We start from the raw sequence: 23,634 nt of genomic DNA on the forward strand, positions 1-23,634 counted from the left end.
AAAAGAAGTAACCAAAAATAAAACTACATATTCATGACTAAACCCTCTAACGAATAATTATATTTGGATCTTCGGACGATAAAAGTCTAATAAAAATTAATAAGAAATCAAGCTAGATATTGATTACTCAATCCTCTAACGAACAATTGTATTTGTATCTCTTGACGATAAAATTAAAATAGATTTTTAAGAAACCCACAAAGTAGATATTCATGACTCAACCCTCTCATGAACAACCCTCTCATGAACAACTATATTTGTATCTCTTGACGACAAAAGTCAAATAACAATTCAAATAATCAAGTTAGTTATTCACGACTCAACCCTCTAGCGAACATCTATATTTGTAATTCTCAATGATAAAAGTAAACAAGAATATTTAATGATAATTATAGTTGTAATTCTGAAACTAGATATTCATGGTTACACCTTCTAATAAACATTTGTATTTGTATCTTTCAACGATAAGAGTCAAATAAAATTAACAAAAAATTAAATTAAATATTCATGACTCAACGTCTCAACCCTCTAACGAGTAACTGTATTTGTATTTCTCGACGATAAAATCAAATTTATTTATTTTTAAAAGTTAACAAAAAGCTAAACTACATATTCTTTACTCAAACCTCTAACAAATAACTATATTCATGTATTTCGACTATAAAAGTCAAACAAAAATAAATAATTTTATTACATGATTCAACCTCTCCGACAAACGATCGTATTTATATCTCAGTCCCGCATTTTAACCATTCAACGAACAACTACATTCATTGTATATAGATTTTAAACTACAACAAAATCAAATCATCATTAACTATAAGAAGGGATTAACTCATCAAATCACATTTTAAAGAGAAATAAGGGGATTTTTCATTATCTCCTTATTCTTCGTATTATTGGCGAAAAAGTGAGCCAAATGTTTTACTCCGACAATTTTTCCCCCGTGTAAAACCTTTATAACTTGCTTATTCATCGTATTATTTTATAAGATCTAATACTAAATATTAGTTGATCCGATATTAATGTATTATCGTAAATAAAATTCAAGATAAAAAGTTACTTTATCTACTAATTGTGCTGAAAGAAAAAGGTTTTCTTGTTTGGCACGTCTTTTTTTGGGTTTATCAAATTCAAAACTCTATATATACTTAGGTTTCTCCACCTTAATTTTCCTTCTTCTTCTTTTCATTTCTTTTATTTTCTCTCTCTATTTTCTATTACATTTTATTTTCTTAGGGTTTTTCTCTTCTAATTTTCTCTTCACCTCCTGCTGCCGTTTCTTTTTAAAGGTAGAATCTTTTTCCCTTTTATTTTTCTTTTCTTTCTATATTTTTTCGAATCTGATGTGAACTGAATTGAACTCTCTTTTTAAGGCATCTGAGAATTGGATATTCAAGATTGATTCTTTCTGATTCAAAGGGGCATGATATATTTAACAGGTATTTTATTACACCTTTTTTTACTTGTGGGGTTTATTTTCTTGGTTAAAGATTACATTTTTAACTTGTGGGGTTTATTTTCTTGATTCAAGATTACATTTTTACTTGTGGGGTTTATTTTCTTAATTAAAGTTTACATTTTTAACTTGTGGGGTTTATTTTCTTAATTCAAGATTACATTTTTTTTAGCTCATCATGCAATGCTGTTTGAATTTTATATGTTTTTAGTACTTTTTATGGGTACCCTGTTTGATTCTATGGATGTTTTCCACAGTTGGGCATGCAAAAGGTGAAATCTTTAGCCATTTTTTATTGTGGCTTTTCTGCAAAAGAAAAAAAAACAAACTCTGTTTTTAACCTTTTTGGTGTAAAATTTTCTTTTGTCCATGAAAGGTGTTTTATTTCTGGCTTTCTGCAGAGTTCTCTCCTTTTTTTTTTTTGAGTGATTTGATTCGCTGCACTTGAGCCGAGTTTCTTTGCGTAAACAAGTTCCACGTGTGAGATTTCACTGTGTATGTTGTTGTTGTTTGAGTGATTTGTTTATGAGTTCTGTACAATCATAAATTTAGTTGTTTGCTTTTATGGGTTAATAATAATGGATTTGACAGCACCAAATAGTGAAGGCGGTGTACTTAATTTAGTTTTTTGTCGTGTAATTTAAATTATTTTATTGTTTTGTCGGTTGCTGTATGATGTTGAAATATTGATTATGCGTCATTATCAGTTTCTTCGTGGTTTACCCGCGGAAAATGGAACTAAGCAGTAATTAAGCATAACATTTTTTTTATTATAAGTCAGCTTATGATTCTTTAGTTAAGTAATTAATACACAGCCTCGTTTGAATTACTAACTGGTCACTGCCTTTTACTGACATCTTTTTCTTCTTGTTTTTGATTCAAGTGAATATTGCTTTTTGAGGTCCTTTAGGCCAGCTTATGAACAGTCCGAAAAACTACTACTCCTTCGTCTCGATCTATGTGACAATTTTTAGTTATCGAGAGAGTCAATTCGACTACTTTTCGAATCTAAATTAGATTAGATCGACTCATTATATTAAAATTAAAATTTAGATAGTCAAAAAGTACTAGAAGTTACGGTTTTTATTATGTTTTAGAATCTCAAAAAACAAAAAGTGTTGCTACATAAATTGGGACGGAGGTTGGCATTTTTTTCCTTCTTTTATTTATAATTTCATTGTCTTGAGAGGTTAAATTTGCTCTCTGATCTAATGTTTATATAGTGTAATTGGGAGTTATTAGTTTTTGATCAAGAATTGGTTTAAATATGTCTTAACAGAGATTTAATTAAGTTCAATAAGCTCATTAGCATTGAAGTTTTCCTTTTTTTCACTTTAATGGTGGGGTTAAAGTAGGTTGTCTTGACATGTAGGTTGGGAAGTCATATCATTTCAAGTACAAAAATGGCATTACTTGAATCAATAGTAATGTTTTTTCCTTTTTACATTTAATTTTGGTTTGGCTTTCAGATCTGAGTTTTTAGTTGGAAAAAGTAAAAAATCATGTAGGGTAAGTTGAGATGTCAAGTCTTTCAGCTTGACATTGATTACTTTTGAAATGTACTGTTGCTAATAAAAGGCTTTTGTTCTTTTCTGCTTTGATGGCAACCAAAAAACAAAACTTTGGTCGTATTCAATAAACTATTCACTGATTTCGTCACCTTTGTATCTTACTCCTTAGAAGTATTTACCTCTTCAATGACACTAGAAAAGTTAGAATTAAAGAGTTATGGAAATAGGATTGAGACATTGTTTTAAACGGACTTAAAAAGATAGTAAGACAAAGAAATTGGAACGGAAGTAGTACTAGTATATCACATTATGACCAGAAGCAAAATTTTGAACCCCCCTTACTATTGTACTAGAATCTTCGATTATGTTGAGGCGATTTAACAGCTTATACATAGCAAAAAAATCGTTTTTGCTTTAATTGCACTGTACAATTTTATGGTGAAGGGGATTCAATTGATGAGAAACGACTTTAAGCTTAGTGATGTCTTCATAATTAAACCAGACCATAGTATTGTTTCGTGGCGGGATTCCAAATATAGTCAGTGTGACAAGATCTGATCTTCTTGATGCGTTTTCTGTATATCTTAGCATTTATTTTGAACTGAATAATGACAGGGAAGTAAAAGAAGTCCATCTTCTAGCTGATGGAAAAGAGTTAATTAATGACTTTGGTAGTTTTCATTCGGTTGCTTTCCTTGAGGTACAATAGGAAAGTTGGAAATTTTTGTTGTTCTTTCTGTATGTGAGCTGTAAGCTTAAAAAGTTTAGTGCACCTGGTCCTCTTCTGTATTAACCTTAACTTAGGTTGAAATGAGGAAATGGAATCTCTTGCCCTCTTACAATTTGAATGGAACAAAATGACATTTTCAAATTTCTTACGTGTAAACATGAAGATAACTAGTAGAAAAGACATAACAATAATAAATTATGAAAGGCTAGGAAATCATTTCTCCCTGGTGAAGCAGTAGGTCCTTTAGTGTGTACTCCTATATTCTTCCTAGAGGAAAATATGGATCTTGATTTTGTATAATTATATACCCAAATGCGGTGGTCGATATGGGATTTTAAAGTTAGTAGATTGAGATTTCCACTTTCCCCACTATGCAAACTTAATCAAAAAGACAAATTTTGGAAATTTTCTACTACACGTGTACATTTGTAACTACACTTGTACATTTTCAACTAGATGTGTTTATTTTCAACTATACGGGTACATTTTTATGTGTTAAAAATAACTGTGCACCCACACTGACTTGTCCCTACATATCCGTCTTTGGCTAAATGAATATGTGAGGATAAGTTGGTGTAGGTGCACATTGTCTTTAACTCATGAAAATGTACACGTATAGTTGAAAATGTACATGCATAGTTGAATAATGTACACATGTAATTGAATAATGTACATGTGTACATTTTCACGAGTTTAGCGTAGCTGCTCATCTTCCATATTAACCTTAACTTAGGCTGAAATGAGGAAATGAGATTTCTTGCCCTCTTACAATTTGATTAGAAGAAAATGACCTTTTTAGATTTCTTATGTGTAATAGTAAAGATCTCTGATAAAAGGACATAAAATTAATTTTTGTTTGTAAAGGGCTAGAAAACCATTTCTCCCAACTGAAACTGTAGGCCCTTTAATGTGTACTCCTATATCCTTCCAAGAGGAAGACATGGATCTTGATTTTGTACTATTAATGTGGATATTGGATTTTCAAGTTGATAGATATAGATTACCACTTTGCCCACTATACAAACCTGCTAATTTAAAAAGACAAATTTGAAAATTTTCAACTACACGTGTACTTTTTCAACTATACGTGTACATTTTCATGAGTTGAAGACAATTGTGCATCCACACCGACTTATTCCCACATATCCATCTCTGGCAAAATGGATACCTTCCTGTTCACAGTGGTTTTCACTGCTTTTTTGCAAAGCAACGTCGAGATTGAAAATGTACACACATAGTTGAAAATGTACACGTGTAGTTGAAAAATGTCCACGTGTAGATTTTCATCAGTTGAAGACAACTGTGCACTCAGCCACCCACACCGACTTATCCCCACATATTCGTTTCTAGCTAAATGGATACCTTTCTGTTCACGGTTGTTTTCACTGTTTTCTTCCAAAAGCATTGTCGAGATCAAGATACTTGGAGAGGAACTTCAAAGATGAGTCCTGGTTGATTTTGGTTTCTGCAAAAAAGAGAACAGCTTAATCTTTATGTAGAACAGCTATTGTCCAACATTTTAGCATGAAATGGATTGTTATACTAGAGCAGAATAAGGTGTTACCTCAGTTTTCGAGTCTGCTGTTTCTTCAAATGGAAATGCATTTAGTAAAGATTCAAGTTTCTATTTTTTGCCTTTTTTCCTGTTAACATGAAATGATTCCATTTTCTTTGTTTGCTCTGTGATGGTGATAATTTTTATAAGAGGTCGTATAATGTTTGTTCAGACACATAGCTAACTTGTTTTTCCAGGTAGGAAGACACGGTAGACTCAACTAATTTCGAGCCAAAATGTCCTGTTTCGTAGTGTAAATGCAGTGTGGCTCAGGAGATGAGGTACTGCTCAATGAATTTCTGTCCGTCTAATATCAGACAACTAATTTCAGAGTCGCATTGCTTGACATTTTGCGATTTCTCTAGATTGCAGGAAGCCCGTACTTAATGGAATCCATTCCCAGCAGTAGTGATAAGAAAACTTTGAAGAGGTGGTTTTTCATTGATAAAAGGGTTGGTTAAAGATTTGCTACTCCCAAACATCCACTACTATAAAGTGTCAACTGCATACCTATCAATTGCATAGTCAAAATCTGCCGAATCCATAGTGTTGCAATGGACTTGAATTCGGCACAAGCTTCTCCAGTTCTTACTGATCCTTCACCATTGAACAAGTCCAGATTGGGAATCCATTCTAGTTTATTTCCTTATTCACAATCTGGGCCTTCATTCTCCACTAGCGTGCTATCAATTCCTAGAAAGAAGCCAGCGAAGCTTGATGATGTTCGATCCAATGGTTGGCTTGACGCAATGAAGTCGTCTTCACCTCCTAGGAAGAAGATTCTGAAGGATGTAAACATTGATGTTTCTTCTGATGATGCTGATGTTACTTACCTTTCTTGGATGGTATGTTAAGACTTTTACCAAATGCACACTTGGCCTATTTATTTCTGTTTTCACCAAAGCTTCGTACTTCCTTTTTCCAGATAAAGTATCCATCAGCTCTCAATTGCTTTCAGCAAATTATGAGGCAAGCAAGGAATAAACAGATAGTGATTTTCTTAGATTATGATGGGACTCTTTCTCCTATCGTTGATGACCCTGACCGTGCTTTTATGTCCAATGAGGTACATCGAACTTTCATATGCGAATACAATGCTTATCTGTAGATGTTCACATAAAAACATATATTCTGCAGATGCGCTCTGTTGTCAGTAATGTTGCAAAGTATTTCCCAACAACAATCATCAGTGGGAGAAGACGTGATAAGGTAGCTTTTAACTTAACTAGTAATTCAAGTTGTTATCAATGTACATTTTAGATCTCTCTCTTCATTTGCAGAAGTGACTTATGTTCTTATTGTTACAGGTTTATGAGCTGGTAGGTCTAACGGAACTCTATTATGCCGGAAGCCATGGTATGGACATCATGCTGCCAATCAAGAATACGTTGTCTGCTAACGATTCAAATTGTATCAAAGATACTGACCAGCAGGTATTACACTAGCTGCCTGCTTTATGAGATTCTCCTTTCATTCATTATTTGTAAACATTGTATCTTGGTCGACTTCTTATAACTATTTCTGTCAACCCTTTTTTTTGTGAGCAGGGCAAGGAAGTCAATCTGTTCCAGCCTGCTCGTAAATTTTTATCAATGATTGATGAGGTGCTTTAAAAGTTCTCTCTAAAAGCATTTTTAACCCGTAGATGACTTCTTGGTTTGGCTAGAAAAGGTTAAGTTATTTTGCAGATGTTAACTTGCTTGACTACTTTGCAGGTTTTTAAAACACTTGTCGAGAAAACTAAAGACATTAAGGGTGCAAAAGTTGAGCACCATAAGTTTTGTGCCTCTGTACATTACCGTAATGTAGATGAGAATGTGAGTGCCAGCTTTATCTGCTGTTGTTCTATATTGAATGCTGAGGTTGCCTATGTTAAAAACAGAACAAATATTTAATGATCTTCATTTTGATCACAGAATTGGTCTCTCATTGCACAATATGTCCATGATGTCTTGAAAGACTACCCTCGGCTACGGCTAACTCATGGGCGAAAGGTAACTAACATGGTGTCCCTACTGAAGTCTCCGTTTCAAATCTTTGTGATTGCAACATTATGTTGATGATTAAATCGATGCTATACCACCTTATGTTTTTTCTTTCTTGAATAGGTTTTAGAGGTCCGTCCTGATATTGACTGGGACAAAGGAAAAGCAGTTGAATTTCTGCTGCAATCACTAGGTATGTAGCTCCTTCCCTCTCATCCCTCACCGAACCCCTAAGAGACTAAAGTAAATAGCTGCGGTGAACATAGAATTAGCAAATTCAGGGTGTTCTCAGACTGTCCTTTTCAGATTTGTGCATTTGTTAAACAAATTCATACGGAACGATGCAGGTTTTAGTAACCCCAGAGAAGTGCTCCCGATATATATTGGAGATGATAGAACAGACGAAGACGCATTCAAGGTGAGTATGCGCCTGTGTCCGATAACGAAGAAACTGCTTTTCTGTTTGTTATCATAATTTGTTGACTACATTTTTTTTCCCAGGTATTGAGGGGGAAATATCAAGGGTATGGAATTCTTGTTTCAACTACCCCAAAAGAGAGTAACGCATCCTTTTCTCTCAAGGATACTTCACAGGTCTGGCCAACTTTTCGTTTTTGGATGTTAAAAAACGTCTTTTCTCTCTCATAAATCGTATAATCTAAAGTCATGAAACTCGAATATATGCAGGTGAAGAAGTTCTTGGAATGTCTTGCGAAAACGATGGAAGTTGATGATATATGAAAAGCATGAGGAGAGCTAAATGGAAATAGTGTTAGGTTTATAGAAAATGGGTACTAGGTTTCAAGATTTTTTTTTTTTATGAATAAGCCAAAGTCATCTCTCAATCTTTGTTTACTGTTTTGTTGAAGGTTCAAATTTTGCAAAGTTCCATTCTTTTGTTACTTTGGTTTTATATTCTTTAGTTTTTATCCTATTTTGGAAATGGAAGGTTTTCAAAGGAGGACCTTCTTCTCTCTTGAGTTGGTAGTAGTAACTAGTTCAATAGGTTGCCCATTATGTATTTCTCATGAACACATTTTGTTATTTGTGTGACTTTCTATGTGATTTTTAGTGTGAATTTGCATTGACAAAGTGAAGTCCTCTCCCCTTCAAGTATATTTCTAAACAAAATTTTGAATTTCTCATGTCTGGTTGGTCAATATTTTTCAAAAAACATCAAGTTCCTTATAAAAATGAGGAAAATAACTTCTCATTGACACTGTCTTTTTCACTTTTCAACACACCTCATCTTCACCTCCACCCCATATTTCCTGTCCTCATCACCTCACATCCTCTATCCTCCTCCTTCCGTTTTCATAATATTTGTCTATATTATATACAATGCTTATAGGATAATTTTTTTTTCTTTCATCCTGAACACAGGGAAATAAGTAAGTAAGAAATCAAAATATTTTCTATGAAATACAATTTCCATCATATCGAACACACCCTTGATTTAGTGTTTGGGCTGTTTTGTCAGTACTGATCCAGGCCCATTCACAACAATTGGTCTACTTTGTATCAGAGTCATATATTTGCTGCTTTAGTGAAATTTTGAAAAGTATTAAAATCCAACAATACAAGTAGTGAAATAGCTAGGCGGAGAATGCAAGGAAAACCATCACTTTCATCATCATACTTGTCAGATAGTCTATATTATATTATCCTTTCGATGTTCACAATATATTCCTATTTCTATTTCAAAAAATATTTCAGTTAATTCTAAAAAAAAAATCAGAATAGTTTAGTTTTATGTCACGTAAGATTCATGTTTGAGAAACACTTTCTATACTATGATTTTCATAAACTCGAAATTGATTGAGATAATTGATTTAGGGAATTGTATGGTGATGGTGCTTTGATTGCAACATTTGTTTGCAAAATAATTTCTTTAGTGTCTCAATATTTCCTTTTCAATTTTTTCCAATTAAGAATGTCATATTTTCTTATTTAACAGTTATTTAATGACACCATCTTTAGTAAGGATAACTTATTAAACTGAAAGTTAGTACTAAAATAATTTTAATAAGGATAAGTTGTTAGATATATCCAAGTGTTATTTTATTTGATAAATTCTGTATCAAGTTATGATGGGATAAGTTATGCTAAGATTATTTTTTATTGAGTGTTTGATTTGTTGTATTCAAAATAATAAATTTTAAGAACAATATATAAGTTTACAAAAATACCCTTCATGGATGTGAAAAGTAATGTATAAAAAGTGTTTAAAGAGACATTTTTGTCATTTTATCTCGAGATTACTATACCACCCATGAGAAGGGATAACTTATCCTGGTATTAATTATTAATTCCGAGATAAGTTATCCCGGACTTGCCAACCAAACAACAAATTAAGTGACACTATAATTTAATCCCAAGACTATTTTAAGTTATCCTTCACACCAAACGACCCCTAATAGTATAAATTAAGACAGAGTACATGTGTCCTAATATTATCCACGAATATATCACATTAAAATTCTAATGTGATTAATATTTCCTTTATGGCTTTATCCATTTCGTTGTACCGAGACAATAGTCAATTTCCCACATTGAACTATACGTTGCGCATAAACAGTTGTACATCCTCAGTGTCTCTCCATTTGGACATTCGCCATTTTCAATATATAAAGCTCGGATTGATTCACTTTCCCTCAATTCAATCATCACTCACTCACACACTCTCTCTCAGTTGAAAATGTCATCCTCTTTGCATTCTCCGCTATACTCCTCTCTATCATCTTCCTCGGCTCTCCAGGTATCGCTCTCTCTTTCTCTCTCTATATGTGTGTAATGTTCATATTTGAATGTTCAATGATTTGTTTATGTAATCAAACAGGACAGAAAGCTGATAAATGCAGTTAATTTTGCGAAGCCGAATTTGATTTTCAAGCCTCGCCGGTCGTTTCCTCTAATCCGAGCTTCCGCTGGCTTCTCTTCATCTCTCGATACAGGTACTGCATGATTTTTCAATTTGTATAATCAAATTGGTGAATTTTTCAGTAAATTCATGTTGATTGGATGAGAAATCAGTGAAATCGGTGGGTTTTTTGTAATGATTTTAGGTTTGAGTACTGAATTGGATGCTGTAGCAAGTCATAGTGAGATCGTTCCAGATACAGTCATTTTCGATGATTTCGAGAAGTTAGTTGTGTGCTTTTTGAATTGCTTTGTTTAATCTTATTTGAGCGATATTCATTTGATGTGTATATTTATTTGTTGCTTTTCGGATTTATAGATTTCCTCCAACTGCTGGTACTGTAAGCTCTTCTCTGCTCTTAGGCATATGCGGTCTTCCTGATACAAAATTTAAGGTAATTATTAGGAGTTGTAACTATTAGAAATAATACGAAGTGTACACTTTTTTATACTTATAAATCAAGTAGATATCATGCAAAGACAGTGAAAAATTAAGAATATGATCCGAATAGATGCTGATTTGATTTGATGTTGTGCTGACCGAAGTGCATATATTGGATGTAGAGTGCTGTAGACAGAGCTTTATCAGATTCTGAGTGTTATGGATTGGAGAGTTCTGATCTTCAAATGTCTTGTTTCTTCAACAAGGTTGGAGCCTTTATTAAGTTAGCTAAGTGTACTATAGTGTGTTTGTAGTCAATGATTGTTTTAACTATTGTTTGTTGTGATAATAGGCTTTAGCACACGTTGGTGGTGATCTAGCAAAGCTTGTGCCTGGTCGAGTTTCTACTGAAGTGGATGCTCGCCTCGCATACGACACACATGGCATTGTGAGAAAGGTAGTAGTGTGAAAATCAGTATCAGTAATTCAGTATTCATGAGGGAGGGGCTGATGGAACCTATGTTCAATGGGTTCAAATGAACCTAAACACATACTATCGAAAGTCCAATGAGTTCAGTACTAAGAATATAAAAGGTTGAACCCATCAAGTATAAATTTTTGATCCGCCTCTGCATTAGGATTCATCTGTCTAGGGCTAGTCTTTTCCCTGGCATTGACCTCTTCAATAGTCAATCAAATAATGAGAAATTTGTACATATTTAACACAGTATGTAATTATAACAGTTCATATTAGTGTTTCCTTTTGTCTGTATCATAATACAACGAAATATACATTCATAAGACTCTTGATGGTGGTAGGATTTTATTCTACTTTTTACTGGTGTAGAGTGCTTGGAATATCCGATACATAGATGGTAAGCATGAAAAATTTAATCAATCCTTTTACTGCTCGCTAACCTGCAAGTTGGTGGTTGTTTGAGAAGTATCTGGCACTGCTTTACTTGGCTTAACTCTTATTTTCCTCTCTTTAGCGTAGAACTTCCCTTGTTAGTGGGAAGTTGTAAAATATACTAAATCCCAGGGTAGTTCTCTCTCTCACTATCTATATGTTGCAGTACTAGTGTCGTCTTATTTTTATTTTTTATGTTTTTTTTATCCAGTAAATGTATCAAACTATCGATTTTATGTTCTCTCTTATAATTTCAGCATAGTTATTAGCATAATAGTTAAAGTTTGTTGTGTTTGATATAAATGGTTCCTCAATAAAGTTGACCTTTTCAATATTCTTTTTTTCTCACGGAAAATGCGGCTTCTGAATTTTTCTCTCTTTTTTTTTTGCAAAGATATTGAAGAGTGTAGTGAAAAAAACTTCCTTTTCAAGAAAAATCAACCCATTATTCAGACAATCAGAATTAGAGCCACTCTTATTCTGCTTTAACCTGAGCTTGAGGTTTTAATCTTAAAATACCAAAAGATCAGAATCATCCAATGGCTGCATATACATGCCCGTTTGTGGGGAATTGTCTAAATGGTTAGCTATAAAATGTCATTTAATGTTACCACCATATCACATTCTTTATCTTTCTTGTGGCGTTTCCTATTTTTTGGGGATAGTATTTGAGCAGGTTCAACTTAACTTTGCAGGTGCATGACCTTTTGAAAGCCTATACCGAAATTGAAGTGCCTCCAGAAAGATTGCTGTTCAAAATTCCTGCTACTTGGCAAGTGAGTGCCATAAGACAAATATAATTGTTTCAGTCTCATGTAGAACAACTCATGTTGAATCTAACTGTCTCTGAAAGTTCTGAAGTCTGATTCTTCTGAAGGGTTATCCTTTCTCATTTGTCAGTGTTCTATCTTTCTTTTAGGGAATTGAGGCATCAAGGGTGCTTGAAGCTGAGGGTATACAGACACATTTAACTTTTGTTTACAGGTATAAACTTTCACACACAGATTGACAAGAGCTCATGTTCATATTACGTGTATGACACTAATTTTTCATCACCTTCTTCCCCTGCCACCTACTCCTTCAATAGCATGTCTATCAAATTTGACCATACATTATTCTTTACGCACAGTGAAACCCTATAATTAGTTTGGTTTGCATTGTGCATACTCCTTTGTTAGCATTTCATTTAATTCATTATTGATGAATGATGATAGTTTTGTGCTGGTCATTAATTCTATAGAGCTGTGAATTGAGATAATTTGCATGTGTGCTCTATATACTCTTCCAGTTATTTAGATTTTATTTTTAGACAAACTCTTTATAATTGTTGTTTTCCACTTTGTTCTGGTTCATGTAGTATATACTTTGTTGTGATCTTGACTTTACATGAGAAAAAAGAAAATTGGTTCAAGTGCTGATGCATGCCTAAGCTTTACCAAGTATGTTGTTTTGATATATTGCTCCCTCATTCGTTCTGTAATATAGACATAAATCTTAAAATAGTTTCTCCTCCATGGCTCCATTCAAAGTCAACATGAAATATATAATGTAGGTGAGTGCTTGGAATTTGCATTTCTTATCTGAATCTATAAGAAACTTTTGTCATGACTTCTCAGCTTTTGTCAAGCTGCTGCTGCTGCTCAAGCTGGTGCTTCTGTCATTCAGATTTTTGTTGGTCGCCTGAGGGTAAATTCTTGTCTTATAGGAAGTTGTGTTGTTTGGATTTCTTTAATACTGTTGGCATAATATTTATCTCTATTTTCAGGATTGGTCTCGCAATCACACTGGTGACTCTGAAGTTGAAAGTCCTCTTAGAAGAGGAGAAGACCCAGGGTTGGCTTTGGTCAGTTTTACCATCTTCTTCCTCTTATTTTTTTCCCAAATGCATGATTATTCCTCTCGGATTTAAATATTACAAGGGGCTTGGATGCTTTTACTAAATTTGACTAGTTCTCAAATCTAGATGGTTTGAGAATAACATATTTATAGATAAAACCTAGGAGCTCGTAACCATCACAAAATATGGACATGCATGTTCATTTACCATAGCAACTGTAGAACCCAAGCTAGATATCTCTCTGTTTTGCTTCTCATGAATATCTGAATGCCTCCTTGGATTTTGTTTTGTATTGATCAATTGTATTTTTGATGTTATTGTGCCAAGTTGTCATTGGATTCTCCCATCTTTGAACAACAATCGTGGAACTGAGATATTATGAGCCTTTCCTTGTATGGCTTTTCCCTGGACATCTTGCAGCCAAATCACTTAAGTGCTGAGTGTTCTTTGCACCTTTTCAGGTAACAAAGGCTTATAACTACATCCACAAGTATGGGCACAAGACAAAGTTGATGGCTGCAGCAGTACGGAACAAGCAGGATGTCTTCAACCTTTTGGGGTAATTCATACTGTTCTTCGAAAATGTAAATGTTTTGTTGCGTCTGATCTGGTCCATATGTGGTGCTTATAACTATGTTAACAACTTCAGGGTGGATTACATTATTACCCCACTGAAGGTATTGCAATCTCTTAAAGAATCAGTGACCCTACCTGATGAGAAGTACTCATTTACAAGAAGGTTATCCCCACAATCCGCTGCTGCCTTCAATTTCACTCAAGATGAGGTTTGGTCTCATATCCATTTCGTATCTTCCATTCTCATGAATCTATTTCCGATTGACAAAAGAAAATTATGGCACATTATTTGACAAGAAAGCAAATGGATCTGATATAAATCATGTTATGAAATTTGTTGAGGTTATCTCCCAAAGAGAAATAAGCTGCAGAATGGTCTTTGACTCGAAATTTAAAAATTACTACATCTGTTTCATTTTATCTTTTTATGTGTCTAGTTTGGCTGAGCATGGAGTTTAAGAATATAAAGAAAACTTTGGAATCTTAGTCTAATTTGAAAGTGTCGTACCAAATTTGGTTTCTGTGGTTTAAATATGACATGTTCTTATAACGGAGTGTCACTAAGAGTAAAATGGGAATATTGGAATTTAAAACTTACAAATGTGTTTGGTACCATCCTATTTATATAATAAGAAAATCATGGAAAGAAAGTGATAAATAGATTTGAAGGACAATAAACTCAAGATAGGTGCGAAGAAGAGGAGGAAGAGAAAGAAGAAGTTGGGTGTGCGAGATGTGGTGATTCGAACAAGGGGCAAGAAAGGGCCTTAGATTTTTTGGTTCAATGGAAAAAACAAACTAAATTAACTACTTAAAATCTTTCAAAAGCAACATGGGTGGAATCAGCAAGGAGAAAGAACTTCATTTCTTTGAGTGGTGCTTCCCATATTTATCATATCTTCCTCATGCTTATGTCCTTCATTTGCTAAGTGATCTGAACATTGATTCGCCTCCCTCCAAATATGAGTAATGGTAGCTCTATTGTTCGCCATTAGATACCTATAATCTTCAATAATGATGCTTGACCGCAAGTAGGCACTATGAAAGGGCCTTAGTGCGTATTGGAAAATGATGCTTTGGTAGGGAAGGCAAATAATGTGGTTACCAAGGAGAGGTTACCAAACATAACTCTCTTGCCCTATAGTTTAAAGAAAAAACAGAAGGGTTGAGGATGAATGTTTCATAAAATATTTTGGGCTCTTGTATTTGAAGTTGTATCTGCTTCTTCTCTGCAACTTCTAAGAAATTTTTAACTCTCAGTACAATTTTGTTTGAATACACTCATGATATGATCTTCAGTTGCTGATATGCTATTCTATTTCAGCTTCAAAAGTGGGATCAGTATAGCTTTTCCTCGGCTATGGGTCCTGCATCGGTGGAGCTCCTCACTATTGGAATGGATGGGTATATTAATCAGGCTAAGCGGGTTGAAGAATTGTTTGGCAAGATATGGCCACCACCAAATGTATGAAAAGCGCAACATGCAACTGCAGGATGTTTGTGTTTTCGTGAACTGATATATGTTAGCTTTTCTTAGTTTTAAATCTTGAACTCGGAGTCTTGAACCCACCTAGCATCAAGGCTTAAGTGAGAGTTTCATACACAATATGTGGGTTTACCTCTCACTGTCCTTCCGGCATCTTCACTGATTCCCTAATGTAATAAAAATAAATTTTTAAGAACTCATCTAGCTTTTCGGGTTCCTTTTCTTGTTTCTCTTCCAATATTAATGTTTGAATAGTGGCCAAGTACTACTTTGATGTTTAATAGTTTTGGCATTTTCATACATTCATTGGAAAATCACCTTATTTTTGAAACAGTCTTCCAAGTATTCATCCAATTAGTTCCCAAAATACCCAGTTTCCAATTTCTACTTAGCAACAGGAAAACAAGTATTGGAGGAATGGTTATCCACACGGATTACCCGAGATCGCTTCTGAGTCGAGCCTGTCGCATAGGACTTGCCTAGTGCGGTTTATATTCCCTGTGTGGTTTGTAGGCTATTACACAGTGGGGGGTTTACCTAATGCGCACAAAGTGCTCACCCGAAGGGCAAAGATTTATGGCAGAGGTTGTAGCGGCTGTGGGTTATCCTGNTCCAATTTCTACTTAGCAACAGGAAAACAAGTATTGGAGGAATGGTTATCCACATGGATTACCTGAGATCAATCCCCCCTCAATGCCTTCTGAGTCGAGCCTGTCGCATAGGGCTTGCCTAGTGCGGTTTATATTTCCTGTGTGGTTTGTAGGCTATTACACAATGAGGGGTTTACCTAGTGCGCACAAAGTGCTCACCCGAAGGGCAGAGATTGTGGCAGAGGTTATAGCGGCTGTGGGTTATCCTGGGTTCCAAAAAAAAGTATTGGAGGAATCTTGGTTTATGCTTACATTGAAGGGCAAAGACGTGACTACAAGAAATTGGGTAAAACTTTTACCCTCATCGGATGTTTACATCAAATCAATCATGATTGCGTAAATTAACTAGAGGATTTAACTAACTTAATTATTTTGAGAAGGATGAACCTAGAGCTTCACCTTGGTGAAATCTAAATCCAACAACAGTAGAAGTGCAGGAGTGAAATTGTAACCATGAGCCACAACCTTCAACTCCCATAATCCATCTACAGTTGTTTCCATAATGATTGATATCATATAGATCAATGTCCATAATAATTGAGATTCCAAACTATTATCATAATTCATATCATATCACTAAAAAGCCCATATGGATGTGTCCTAATAACAAGAAGATCAAATATTTTTTTTAAATCGAAAATCTATATCGATAGAAAAAAGAACTACATATAAAGAAAGATTGAAGGAATGCAAGAAAGCAGGTTGATTGCAGATTTTGCTTTTGGTGAAATTTGAACGTAGACATTCTCACAAATATAATAATTAATTGAGTTAATTATATCCATTTTACAAATTCGATATCAATCTCATGAGTAAAACAAATCATAGAAAATACAAAAGAAAAATTAAAATAATTATCATCCACTGGAATATTGATCTAAATTAAGAACCAGACACCAAATCGATGTGGATCCAATTTTATTGCAGTAAATGCATGTGAAAAATCTCATTGTCACCATGTGAACTTGGTAAATAATTCCAAATTGGTTTCATGTGGAAGCATAGACAATTACATTATTATAATTAATCAATTCAATGTACCCAATGTATTGAAATTTTAATGTTTTTTTTTCATCTCTCCTATAGCTATAGGCCAACACACACAAATATGATTGATTTTAAGATATGGTCCATCAGACAAAACAGCATTATTAACATTAGCCTATGGAATCTTGTTGCAACTCATTACATGTGGTCAAGCACATGTTTTTTTTCGATTTTTGTTGTTGTTCCAGGATGTATTTTTTGTACACTTGGCCCAATTTCATTAGGAGAAGATGCAATTGGATCCTTTTATTTTTTAATTTTTGTTGTATTATTTCACAATGTGGAGATATGCTTGATACCAATGTAAGAAAATGATTTTTTTTTTATTAAAAGAATGAATTGCCCATGGGTTTGTAGTCCAATAACATCCTGATGGCAGTTTGAATCTTGAAGCATCATTATGTCGCCATAGTTAATTAGTTATTTTGTTCGGTTTTACGTGTTCACTATTAAAAAATAAATATTCTTTTTTACTTATTCAGTATGACTAATTTTACCCTTATTGTTAGTTAGTTGCACAACATTTAGAGTATGCTTGATTGATTTTGATTATTTAGATGACTTATAATAATTAGAGATGATATAGTAAAAATTGTCATTTTATTTACTATTTTTTAAGAGCGTACCAAATGACAATGAGCGACTTGAAATGTAAATGAACAACAAGTAATAGTTTTTCTCAATCATTTTCATTTAAATTAAAAGTATAACATAATTGTTCTAGAGTTATGAATTATTATATTCATCAACTTAATATTAAAAAACTCCTTTTTAATCATAGTTTGTTTAATAATCATTATATTAAAGGTCTTGGTATTCCTATAGAAAACAAAGATAATTACGGAAACTCGATAATTAGCGTTTTTTGAACGTTGAAATTTCCAAAATTAAGAGCAGTCATTAAATATCTATGACGACGGCTCTTTGAAATTTTCAACTCATTTTAAAACACCAATATATTAAAGTAAATCATTTGAAATTTTATCTTTCAAAGAAACCTCCTATATTAAAAAAAAAATCATTTTTAATAATTTTATTTCCTAAATTACCTTGTCAACCTTTTAACCAAACCACTCCTATTCTTAGTAGCCAAAAAGGAAACCCAATATTACAACAAAATTAAGCAAATCTTAAAAAAGAAAAAACTTTAAAAACAGATTTTATTTCCCACCGTCAATTTTTCCGAAGTAAATTATTATTATTTTTAAAAAGAAGGAAAATAGGGTTAGTTTTTTGTAGTGCTATAAAAGGTCGTAAAAGTAGATAGCGTCTACCATGCAAAATCAAAACTAAAAATGTCGATCCCTAATTCAGAAACAAACAACGGAGTTCCGTACACTCAATTACCGGAGTCGGATAACAACTCCGGTAATATTCCGGCATCATCTTGCCGGAGACCCAAAAAATCGACGTTCATTATATTAACCGGTTTAGTGGCATTTTTGTTATTTTTTGTGGCGGTGAAATACGGGAACAACGACGATAGTGATGATGTAAATCCGGGACCGGTACCACCGGAAGAGACGGTGTGCAACATGCTCGGTTTGAATCTAATGCCGTTAACCACCATGAGGACGTTGGCGCGTGGGGTGGCGGAAGGTGTTTCCGCCAAGTCACACGGACATTTTTTGGGTGCACGGCCATTTCCGTGGACCCAAAAAATGTTGGCTTGGCAAAGAACTTCGTTTCATTTTCAACCTAAGAAGAATTGGATGAATGGTTAGTAATCATTCTAGATTATTGTAAATCATGAATCACAACCCTGATTTTTTGAGCTTGTTCTTTTCATGACCGAAAGGTGAACAGAGGATAGTTTTGTACCAATTCAAGCATCTTAGGCCTTTCTCCCCATTTAAAGAATTATAGGACAATATTATTTCTTTATTAATGATTTGTTCTTATTTTGGCATGTTTTGGATTGCGTTGATCACGGAAATTGCTTGATTTTGTTCCTCAGATCCCAATGGTAAGCTCATATTTTACTACTTATTTATGTCTGCCTTTACGAAATAGTAATAACGTCTGTATACATTGTATTCTCTTCAGACCTTTCTTTATGGAGTTTTACGAAATATATTGTCGTTCTTCATGTTTTGATATATTGAAAATTATTGATGAAATCATGACCTTATTAGAATATAATACAGTAGTAATGTTTAAGTAGACGAATTTTGTCAAAATGATGAAAGACAGTTGTCTTTAGACAATTGCATGTGAATTTTCTAGGAGCAAACACAAACTTCCCATCATGTCTGTCAATTTACAACCTTTTCTTGTTTTGATCCATGAAATCTTTTTTTTTTTTTTTTTCTTCAATCAAGGGTGGATAACTTATTTAATTATATTTGACCTTAGTTTATTCATACATTTTTAAATTAAAAACGCCTATAAAAAATGTAAATGCCTTTCATTAGTTCTTTCGAGTTGAGTTGGAACATTTATAAAAAGTTGTCACTCTTTATATATAAGATGTAAAATATCTTAATTCTCTATTTCAAATTTGAAATTGATATAATGAATCAGAGAATGCAACAAATACATAAATAGAGGCGGACTCATATGTATAGGTGAGTGCATCGGTTAACTTTGAAAAAAAACAAGTATATTATGTATATCTATCATGAAAAACTGACAAAAATTAGCATATAATTAACAGTACACCCCATGAGAAACATAAGAGTACCATGTGCCACTGATACAAGCTAAAGCAACCACCAGACAAACTAGAATTTGATTTTAGCTAGAGCCTTATTTCACCTAATACTACATTATCCATTAATTGTATTTGCTATCATATATTCCATTTGAATGAAAAAAAATATGTATTTTTCTACATTGTTCTAACTCCAAATTTTTTTAAAAATCTTTTTAGGTCCATTATACTACAAAGGATGGTATCATTTGTTCTATCAATACAATCCAGAGGCAGCTGTATGGGGAAATATTGTATGGGGCCATGCAGTCTCAAAAGACCTAATCCACTGGCAGCATCTGCCAGTGGCTATGGTAGCAGACCAATGGTATGACATTAACGGTGTCTGGACTGGATCCGCTACCTTTTTACCTAATGGTGACCTTATCATGTTATATACCGGGTCAACCAACGAATTGGCCCAAGTCCAAAATCTCGCGTACCCGGCCGACCCATCGGACCCTCTATTAAGAAAATGGATCAAGTATGAGGGCAACCCGGTTCTCATCCCACCACCCGGAATTGGGGTCAAGGACTTCCGTGACCCCACCACCGCGTGGACCACACCGGAAGGCAAATGGCGTATTACTATTGGTTCAAAGATTAATAAAACCGGAATCTCATTGGTCTATGACACAATTGATTTTAAAAAATTTGAATTATTGAAGGGTGTGTTACATGGTGTACCGGGTACGGGTATGTGGGAATGTGTGGATTTTTACCCGGTTTCTAAAATTGTTGAAAATGGGCTTGACACTTCAGAAAATGGGCCTGCAGTGAAACATGTTTTGAAATCGAGTCTTGATGATGATCGAAATGACTATTATGCCCTTGGAACTTATGATGCAGGGACAGGAAAATGGGTACCTGATAATCCAATAATTGATGTTGGTATTGGGTTAAGATATGATTATGGTAATTTTTATGCATCAAAAACATTTTATGATCAAGAAAAAAAGAGAAGAGTTCTTTGGGCTTGGATTAAAGAAACTGATAGTGAAGCTGCTGATATTTGCAGGGGTTGGGCCTCACTTCAGGTACAAATTCATTGCGTATCATTTAGATTTTGTCCTTATTTTTAAAAATCGTGCAAATAGATACATAATTTAAAAGTGTGACAAGTGATCAAAAATCAGACAATGACAGAACGACCTATGATTGAGTGATAGAACATTTTCTATTCATTGAACATTTGGTAACGTGTGATTTTTTATTATTTTATTTCGAAAACAGTCAATTCCAAGAACTATAAAGTATGATAAGAAGACAGGTAGCAACATAATTACATGGCCAGTGGCTGAGGTAGAGAATTTGAGATCAAACAACAATGAATTCAACAAGGTTGTAGTTAAACCAGGTTCAATTGTCCCACTAGAAGTTGGTTCTGCCACTCAGGTTAGTACATTTTGTCGATTAAATTCAACTTATATACATTGACAGTATATATACTTATATCGTTGAATTATTATTAATTATTGTTACAGTTGGACATAATGGCTGAATTTGAAGTAGACCAAAATATGTTGAAGAAAGTAGATGGAAGTAATGCTACATATGATTGTATAAAGAGTGGTGGATCTGGTGAACGTGGTGCATTAGGACCATTTGGTTTATTAGTTCTAACAGATAATAGCTTATCAGAACAAACTCCAATTTATTTCTACATTGCTAAAGATCTTACTGGCAATTTCAACACATTTTTCTGCAATGATCTCACAAGGTACTACTTATTTTCTCTCCCTCTTGCTTCATCATCTAAAAATCGAATCGCGTTTTTTTCTTATTAGTCCAAAATTACTCTCTCTGTTTCAAAAAGAATGACGTCCTGTCCATAAAGAATGACCTCTTTCCTTTTTTTGTAACATTTTAATTTCAACTTTCCACGTGACATGTTAAATGCCACAAGATTAAATGACAGTTTAGTACATTTGACATAATTTTAATTTAGGACCACAAGATTTAAAAGTCTTTTTTATTTTCTAAAACTCTGTGTCAAGTCAAACTAGGTCACTCTTTTTGAAACGAAGAGAGTACTTGAACTTCCAATAAATGTTATGGTCCGCAAATACCCCTTTCTAACTCCAATAATATGTTTTTCTTAACTTGTGACGTGTCAAACTATGTCATAAAAATTGAGACGGTGAAATTATTGTTAATTAAGTAAAATAAGACGATTCTAATATTTTTTATTTTTTTTATGTTTATAGGTCATCTGAAGCAACAGATGTACGCAAATTAATCTATGGAAGCACAGTTCCAGTTCTCCAAGGAGAAAAACTTTCTCTAAGGACACTGGTAATATTAATTTTCCTTAATCATTTTCTTAATTATTTTTTTCGTACAGAATAATTTATTAATTGCGTAATTAACAGGTTGATCATTCAATAGTAGAAAGTTTTGCACAAAATGGAAGGACAGCAATAACATCAAGGGTATATCCGACAAAAGCAATATATGAAAATGCTAAGATCTATTTATTCAATAATGCAACAGATATTAGCGTTACTGCAACAATCAAGATTTGGCAAATGAATTCTGCAAATATAAAATCTAATTAAATTTAATGTACCTAGATTACATTTTTTGATTTATAAGCATGTATTGTTTTGTGTCATTCTTTTATTTTTTGTAATTTTTATTTTTCCCCAATTTTCCTATTCTTCTCTCCATTTATGTAATGGAAATAATGAAGAAATCAGTGAAGAGTATGTTTTCTGTATTCGTCTATGTTTTATTTTGTGCAAACTCAAAGGTCAGTGAAATTTATAGTAATAATTAATAATATTGTTGTGAAAATAATAACTCCATAAAAAAAATGTAGCTGGATATATTGCATTGTGCAATTAATGACAATTACTCCATAAAAAAATGTAACTAACCACATACTTTGGACTCGTATGTAATGAGTGGTTGGATCATATAATTTTTTTAGTATCTAGTAAAATTATTTTTTTACTACGCATAAATATTACATATGAAAAAATTTAAAATATTTTTTGACAAAATTTCTCGTGTGTCAATCTGAATAATATATCAACTTAACTTTTATAGATTGAACTTATAAATAAGTGGATCAATAGTCGACTCAAATTTAAACGAGTTCAACATATCAAATTTTCGTCAGCTCATTTTGTCACCCCTAATATAAACAACATTAAAATCCCAGGTTAACAATGGACCACTACACTATACAATGTGCATCATGTCCTAACTTTTATCCGTTGGGTTTCATGTATGGTCAATTTCTGCACTGCTGCTTGCATTACAATACAGTGTTTTAAATCCCACTATCCAATTTTTTACTACTACAATCCTTTTGTTTTTTTTTTTCTATTTTTGGGAGGCTGTGTGGTGGGTTAGAGGATTGACGGAGTTAGAAATTTAAGCAAAGGACATTAAAATCTCTTTTTAAATTGTGTTAAAAGAATATATAAAATTAAAATACACTTACAATAGTTATTGTTTATCATTAATACATTACATAATTTTTTAGCGAAGAATGTGCATTAAATCACGTCCCTTCACCTAATCATGGGGTGGAGGAGTTAAACATAAATTAGTGTTTTTGTTTATGTTTTTCTTGAGGATGAAACTGTTTGTTTGAAGCATGTTCCCACAAGTTCATTGACTTTGACTATTATCTGCTGCATGCCCTCACATGCACAAATCACTATTGGATTGCTAAGCTAATAATATAAGTTATTAGTGTAATTTCATCTACTATAGTTAGTGAATGAACAGAGTAATACTTAATAATAAGAATAAAATATGTATAAATTAATAAATTATCTCTTAAGTACTAAGTCGAATAAGTAAAACTAACATCGATTATAGCATTTTGAATTAAAAAAAGGACAAATTACTTAACTACACTCCTTTACTTACCTTAATATCC

General features: G+C 33.4%; 3 protein-coding genes across 5 annotated transcripts in view; all 3 read left to right on the top strand.

Annotated features, from left to right (window-relative positions):
* Nucleotides 1-15,548, top strand: part of LOC125878447 (uncharacterized) — a 36,134-nt gene extending 20,586 nt beyond the window's left edge. For both annotated transcript variants that reach the window (XM_049559702.1, XM_049559700.1), the window contains exons 2-14: nt 9,922-9,998; nt 10,080-10,194; nt 10,306-10,384; nt 10,479-10,554; nt 10,724-10,807; nt 10,894-10,998; nt 12,147-12,227; nt 12,371-12,435; nt 13,068-13,137; nt 13,217-13,294; nt 13,750-13,847; nt 13,938-14,073; nt 15,189-15,548. In XM_049559702.1, coding sequence (XP_049415659.1) covers nt 9,939-9,998; nt 10,080-10,194; nt 10,306-10,384; nt 10,479-10,554; nt 10,724-10,807; nt 10,894-10,998; nt 12,147-12,227; nt 12,371-12,435; nt 13,068-13,137; nt 13,217-13,294; nt 13,750-13,847; nt 13,938-14,073; nt 15,189-15,335 — 1,194 coding nt within the window. In that variant the 5' untranslated portion in view covers nt 9,922-9,938 and the 3' untranslated portion in view covers nt 15,336-15,548. The remainder of the gene's footprint in view (nt 1-9,921; nt 9,999-10,079; nt 10,195-10,305; nt 10,385-10,478; nt 10,555-10,723; nt 10,808-10,893; nt 10,999-12,146; nt 12,228-12,370; nt 12,436-13,067; nt 13,138-13,216; nt 13,295-13,749; nt 13,848-13,937; nt 14,074-15,188) is intronic.
* Nucleotides 1,223-8,284, top strand: LOC125878449 (probable trehalose-phosphate phosphatase F). Of its 2 annotated transcripts, XM_049559703.1 has the most exons (14): nt 1,223-1,292; nt 1,377-1,442; nt 5,453-5,536; nt 5,621-6,100; nt 6,181-6,321; nt 6,393-6,464; nt 6,563-6,688; nt 6,803-6,859; nt 6,971-7,072; nt 7,172-7,249; nt 7,364-7,433; nt 7,588-7,658; nt 7,742-7,834; nt 7,928-8,284. In XM_049559703.1, the coding sequence occupies exons 4-14, from the start codon at nt 5,810-5,812 to the stop codon at nt 7,979-7,981; spliced, it is 1,155 nt and encodes a 384-aa protein (XP_049415660.1). In that variant the 5' UTR covers nt 1,223-1,292; nt 1,377-1,442; nt 5,453-5,536; nt 5,621-5,809; the 3' UTR covers nt 7,982-8,284. The 2 variants fall into 2 exon arrangements, with proteins under 2 accessions (XP_049415660.1, XP_049415661.1); XM_049559704.1 differs by lacking the exons at nt 1,223-1,292; nt 1,377-1,442 and adding an exon at nt 5,045-5,257.
* A 2,780-nt stretch (nt 15,549-18,328) lies between the features above and the next one.
* Nucleotides 18,329-22,455, top strand: LOC125878470 (acid beta-fructofuranosidase 2, vacuolar). Its single transcript, XM_049559728.1, has 7 exons — nt 18,329-18,766; nt 19,005-19,013; nt 19,920-20,776; nt 20,973-21,134; nt 21,224-21,459; nt 21,947-22,034; nt 22,112-22,455. The coding sequence occupies exons 1-7, from the start codon at nt 18,343-18,345 to the stop codon at nt 22,295-22,297; spliced, it is 1,962 nt and encodes a 653-aa protein (XP_049415685.1). The 5' UTR covers nt 18,329-18,342; the 3' UTR covers nt 22,298-22,455.
* Nucleotides 22,456-23,634: the final 1,179 nt, after the last annotated feature.

Source organism: Solanum stenotomum, chromosome 10 (assembly GCF_019186545.1).
Source record: "Solanum stenotomum isolate F172 chromosome 10, ASM1918654v1, whole genome shotgun sequence".
In the NCBI taxonomy this organism is placed as follows: Eukaryota; Viridiplantae; Streptophyta; class Magnoliopsida; order Solanales; family Solanaceae; genus Solanum; species Solanum stenotomum.